This window comes from Danio aesculapii, chromosome 1, assembly GCF_903798145.1.
Source record: "Danio aesculapii chromosome 1, fDanAes4.1, whole genome shotgun sequence".
NCBI lineage: Eukaryota > Metazoa > Chordata > Actinopteri > Cypriniformes > Danionidae > Danio > Danio aesculapii.
This window is the reverse complement of record NC_079435.1, coordinates 36,737,456-36,743,337: the sequence shown is the minus strand read 5'-3', so window position 1 is coordinate 36,743,337 and position 5,882 is coordinate 36,737,456. Positions and strand designations below refer to the sequence as shown.

The window sequence follows — 5,882 nt, the reverse complement described above, 5'->3', positions numbered from 1 at the left end:
GGGTTTGTTTAGCCAATAGAAATGAAGTTTTTATTTCATCTGAAATATTTTTTTTTAAGATAAACATTAGAAGAGCAAACTGTTTAGTTGAACTATTTAGAACAGCAGTGTATGTATTTGTATATTTATGGTTGTAGTACATTTGCATTTATGCATTTAGCATTATAACAGAAGTTACAGTTAAATATTTTGGTTATCATGTTTGCATCTGTCCGATGGTCTTCCCTGGTCTTTCACTGTCGTCGCTCCCCCTGTTAATCCTCCACAGGTGTGGTGCACAGGTTCCTCTCATTAACACTCACACCAGCGGCCTTTAAATATGAATCAGTAAGCATTTTCTGTAGTGTTGAGGACAGTCTGTATTAGAATCATGATTTCTTTTGGCATCCTCCTTACATGTGAGTCACTGGAGGAGATGCACAGAATGTTTAGCTGTACAATTGAGATCTGGATAGTTTCCTCATGGGTTAAATTTTGTACTAATGTGAATTTATATGAGATGCACCTGTGTCAGTTCCATTTGTTTTTGTTTTTCAGTAATTGTTCTGAATTCCAGCCTGGCTTTCAGTGAAGTAAAGAAAGTGATTGTTTATGGGGGAAATGGAGCACTGGGCTCAGAGAGCGTGCGCTATTTCAGAGCTAAAAATTGGGTAAGTTGTCAACTCGGAAGACTGAGGTTTTTTTTTTTTTTTTTTTTAATTATTATTATTATTATTATTATTTATTTTATTTTTTTCCATTTGAAAATAAGTTTGCTTATCAGTGTGCCACCAGATGCACTTATGTTTTGATTATATTTACTGTAAGCAGTGTTATATATTCCTTAAATTGATTTCTTCTGTCCTGTTTTGTCAAGATGACCAAATTATTATTATTATTATTTTTTTTTTTCCTCAGTGGGTTGCTTCTATTGCTTATAGAGCCAACAAAGAAGCCAGTGCAAATGTTAAAGTTAAGCTGACTGAATCCTTCACTGATCAAGCCAAACAGGTACACTGTGTAAAATGGGAATATTTATTTTTTTAGAAACCTTATCAATCATTTAAGCTGTGCCAGTTTCATCGGTTAATTCTCAGAAACTTGCAATATTCAATAAATTGAAATCCCTTGTTTTAACGCATGTGCTATAAGAATTTTAATGGAAATTAAAATTCCAGTGTTTTTAGTTCTAAGTTTCATGCTTCTATTAACTACCCCACCAAGAAAGTTGTACATTGCGTTTCTTGACTCCAATTATCAGTAGTTAAAACATTCAATGCTTCTCTCCCCCTAACAACATCCCATAGTTTATCAACCTCTACTAAAATGGTAGAAATACTGGAATTAATACATGGTATGAAAAATCATTAAATTATGACGTGATAGACCAATTTATTTAAAAAATATTAAAAATAAGTTTGGCAAAACGGGGGTTTGGACTTCTAAAATTGTTGTGAACCATTTTTCCCATAACGTCAAAGCAGTTAAGGAAATCATGCATCTATTAAATGGAATTTTGAAGCATTCGTTATGCAAGTGTTTCCCAACCCTATTCCAGAAGGCACACCAGTAGACGTTTTCAACCTCTTCCTAATAAAACGCACCTGAATCAACTTGGAGAAATTTTAGAAGAGATCCCAAAACCTAAAATGAATGGATTAGATAAGACTTCCAAAATATGTACTGTTGGTGTGCCTCCAGGAACTGTGTTTGTGAAATGCTGCATATACAGCCACCATGGAGAAGCAAAGAAAGGGCTATAGTAAACCAAGTTAAATATAAAGCCCCTTTCAGAGATTTTTTTTTTTTCTTTCTCCCTCTGCCCCCTCACAGGTAACACTGGGTGTTGGTAAGCTGTTGGGTGATGAGAAAGTTGATGCCATCTACTGTGTGGCTGGAGGTCAAGCAGCAGGCAACGTTAAAGCTAAATGTTAGTACTGGCCAAATGTAATCTCAGACCTGGAGTTTTATTTTTTTTAATTTATTTATTTTTTTTTAACTCTGAAAATATTTGCCTCAGCTCTTTATAAGTATGCTGATCTGATGTGGAAGGAGAATGTTTGGACCTCCACTATTTGTAGTCACCTAGCAACCAAATACTTGAGAGAGGGAGGGCTGCTCACACTGTCAGGAGCCAAAGTAGCGCTGGGGCCAACAGCAGGTGTGTGTGTGTGTGTGTGTGTGGTTTTTTTTTTTTTTTTTTTTTTTTTTTTTTTTTTTTTTTTTTTTTCCCATTTGGGATGTTACTTGGTTTTGCTCTCTCCTGTTCTAGAATCTGTTAGTTTTGGTATGGCAAAGGCATCTGTACATCAGCTGACCCAGAGTCTCAGTGGGCCTAACAGTGGTCTTCCTCCGAGATCTGTTGCTCTAGCGATCCTTCCGTAAGAAATTAAACTCATTTGTCTTTTTTTTTTTTTTTTTATTATAAATCGTTGTTTGACTAGTATTTACTACCTTTTTTTAGAGTAACTTTGGATACACCCACAAATAGAAGAATCATGCCTAATGCTGATGTCAGTTCCTGGACCCCACTTAACCATGTAACACAGTAAGTATGTGTATTAGAGCATCTGGTATTTGCCTGTGTGGACAAAGCTATGATGGCTGCCTTCCATTTTTCTAGGCTGTTCTTTAAGTGGACTATTGGAGAAAGCAGACCTCCTTCAGGTAGTCTTATGGCGCTTGTTACTACAAATGGCAGAACAGTAGCTACCCCTGTTAAAAGCGCTTAGCATATTAATCAGCTGTCAGTCTCACAATAAAGAACATTTTTAAACCATTATTTGTTCTGTCTTGATCTGCTGCATGCTTTTAATTTCATCATATTGGGAATAAAGCACTGCATGCTCAAAACGATTTTGTTGTGTGTTTTAGCAGTCCTTTTAAATGTGTTGGTCTCTTGACCAGAGATACAAATGGGTCAAAGTTGGCATGTTGTAACCTTTTGATTTGGCCCACCATACCATCTGAGAATGGAGAGGGTTGAGGTATTAAGTCATTTCTAATTTGTGACTTTAGTGTGTTATTGCTGCAACAAAGCAAATTGTGATAGAATTGAAGTGTAAGTGAGGAATTTTTTTAAATATAAATAAATACGGTCACTTTAAAGCAGGGACTATGCAGAAGACATGAGTGAGCAAAACTAGTGTAACTCAATTCTGTTTTTTTTTTTTATTTATTTTTTTTTTTAGGTTTAAGTTTGTACAATGTAAATTATACCGTATTAATATATTTGAAAGTTATTTTTAAATATTAAATAAATTGGGGAAACTATCCATGGCAGCTTGCCTTCAGCCCACTAGCCTTTTTTTATTTCTTTAAATAAATTCTAATAAAATTTAGATGTCTTACTAATGTGGTAGGGTTGTATTTAACAATACTGCACAGACAGGTATAACATGAGTCTGATTAAACAATATGTACTAGATATACACCTGCTACATGGTGTTTGCAAAATTGGGTAGCTAGACTTTTCTGAAAGCTGTTCCAAAACCCATCCTTCACATCGTCCAATCAGGGATGGGCAGAATTTGATTGTGTGTATCTCAATTGCAAAATAGTAATTTTGCATTTGATACGGTTTATGAAAACGTGTTAACATTTTGTGTCTCTTGATTGGTGCTTTCTCAGTTATTTGCCTAGGCTTGGGATCAAAAGGAAAACTGATTAAGAAGGTGGTCCGTAATTGGAGTATGGATGGAAATTATGCAACAAAGAAAGGTGTATGGATGTTGCCCAGTACTAGGTTGCAGCTGGAAGGGCATCTGCTGTGTAAAACATATGCTGGAATAGTTGTCGGTTCGTTCTGCTATGGCAACTCCTGCTGAATAAAGGGATTAATCAGAAGGAAAATAAGAATGAATGCATGAACATAAATAAAATGGCAACAAAAGTCAACAATCATTAAAAATAGTATACTGCACATTGCTAAGACCAGTAATGTAATGCCAGTATAGCGTACAATTCTGCATCAGCTTCTTTGCTTAAGAAATAAGATTAAATAAAATATCAGTCCTTAAGAACAGGATGAGGAACTTTCAGAACATCAGTCTCAGTGCTGCAAGTGGAAATGCAGAGCAACTTTATAAATATAACACATCTAAAGATGCTGTACTGGTGTTTACTGAATGGGGCAAACTAAGATTCTTCCAGTAAAAGAACTGAAAAAATCTTGAGAGAATGAGTATATTGCACAAATAATAGTAGTTTTGGATGAATTGGTGATGTACATATAAGACAAACAATATACAAATAATAAGTCCTACAGTGGCGTTTCTTCAATACTTTATAGGCTGTTTCAGATGCTGGCAGCTGATCTGCAAGTGCTCTGTATAGTTAATGAAGATGAAAGATGTCTGTCAAAATGTCAAACTAGCACAATACAGTATGAGACAAATGTTAAATAATACTCCAGTCTATACAGACTGGTCAAAAACTGCAGACTCCTATTACAAGGCAGCAACAACAATTTGCAAAAACAGATTACTCCATTTTTAGAGACATCATGTTTTATGTTGTACATTGAAATACAAAATACAGTATTTTATTTTGATACTTGTTGCGGCTGCTGTATTTTGTAGTTTATTTTGATACATGTAAAATCTAAGTAAATCTATTTGGTATTTTTTTTCTTAAACGTTAAGGTTTGGAAGCCTCACTGGTTTAACTGCACATATATACAAAAATACACATATATACATATATCTAGCTATATCTATCTATCTATATACACACACACACACACACACACACACATGTATACATATACTCAAAATTTCAACTGAGTTGTAACATTATACCGTCACTCATATACCCTCACTCACTATGTCTGTATATATATATATATATATATATATATATATATATATATATATATATATATACACACATTCAAGTGTATTCACAGTGTACATTCAATATATACAACTCACATTCACATTACAGAAGTGAATTAGATATAGATCCTTTATATATTTATATACAAACCAAACTGATGTGAGCTGTTTTTTGATGTTTTTGTTTTATTTCGTGATGTCATTATGACCTTTAAATAATTTTAATCTATTTAAAGCAACATACAAAGATCTAATTATCACCATTACTAGATGATGTTCAGTCTGTTGCATGAACAATATTTATCATGATAAACGCACAATACTTTGCATAGCCTAATTATTATTTTTTAAAGACACTCATATAATTATTTGTGAAATATAAAAAAAAAAAATTCAAACAAAAACAAATTTTTTGTTTTTGGTAAAAACAAAAATGCATATACAGTCTATCCTAATTAAACTCAGTATATCAGTATATCTTATATTTAAACTCAATGTTTAAAGTAGTCAATTAATAAAGCTAGTTTAACTGTTTAGCTTCACCAGCTAGACAGGACTGCATTTTGTTTGTCTCTGCACTGCATTTCCTTATTTGTTTCAACTGTGCACACACTTCACACTCAACATATTTAGAAAAAAGCAGTTCTTTCTAGCTGGTGGGGCTAAATACACACACAAATCATTCACCTTAAATTAAGACGATGGCTACACAATGTTAATAATAATTCATATTAATGTGACTGAAAATAACCATATATGGTAACTTCACTGACATTGATTTCTCTCTTTATATAGAGTTCTAAAGGCTTCTAATAATCAAGAACTCCAGAGGTTTTCCAATGATTATTTCATTGAGGGCTCTATAAAGTGTTATTTTACCTTAAAATTAAAAATCCTGATCTGGAATGATATTTATCTTAGCGTAGCGGCAGATTCAAAACAGGACTAACCTTATTTCTGAGAAAAACTGAAAATGTGAAAAGAACTGGCTGAGAAGGTAGCCTTTGGAGACGGTTTTCATTTGTGCATCCTAAAACTCAACACTTATAATGCCTCTAGTCACTGACA

The 5,882-nt window shown here is 33.6% G+C and overlaps 1 protein-coding gene across 1 annotated transcript; it reads left to right on the top strand.

Annotated features, from left to right (window-relative positions):
* The first annotated feature begins 349 nt into the window (after positions 1 to 349).
* On the top strand, positions 350 to 2,758 carry LOC130246953 (dihydropteridine reductase-like). The gene is made up of 8 exons (XM_056480159.1): positions 350 to 398; positions 538 to 650; positions 898 to 990; positions 1,813 to 1,909; positions 2,000 to 2,140; positions 2,252 to 2,360; positions 2,444 to 2,527; positions 2,603 to 2,758. The coding sequence occupies exons 1-8, from the start codon at positions 371 to 373 to the stop codon at positions 2,709 to 2,711; spliced, it is 774 nt and encodes a 257-aa protein (XP_056336134.1). The 5' UTR covers positions 350 to 370; the 3' UTR covers positions 2,712 to 2,758.
* The last annotated feature ends 3,124 nt before the right edge of the window (positions 2,759 to 5,882 follow it).

Bases quoted from the DNA above. Each gene is read 5' to 3' on its own strand.
- LOC130246953 (XM_056480159.1), top strand. From the start codon at position 371: ATGATTTCTTTTGGCATCCTCCTTACAT. The intron at 991-1,812 runs GTACACTGTGTA...GCCCCCTCACAG, and splicing joins TCACTGATCAAGCCAAACAG to GTAACACTGGGTGTTGGTAA. The intron at 2,528-2,602 runs GTAAGTATGTGT...CCATTTTTCTAG, and splicing joins CCACTTAACCATGTAACACA to GCTGTTCTTTAAGTGGACTA.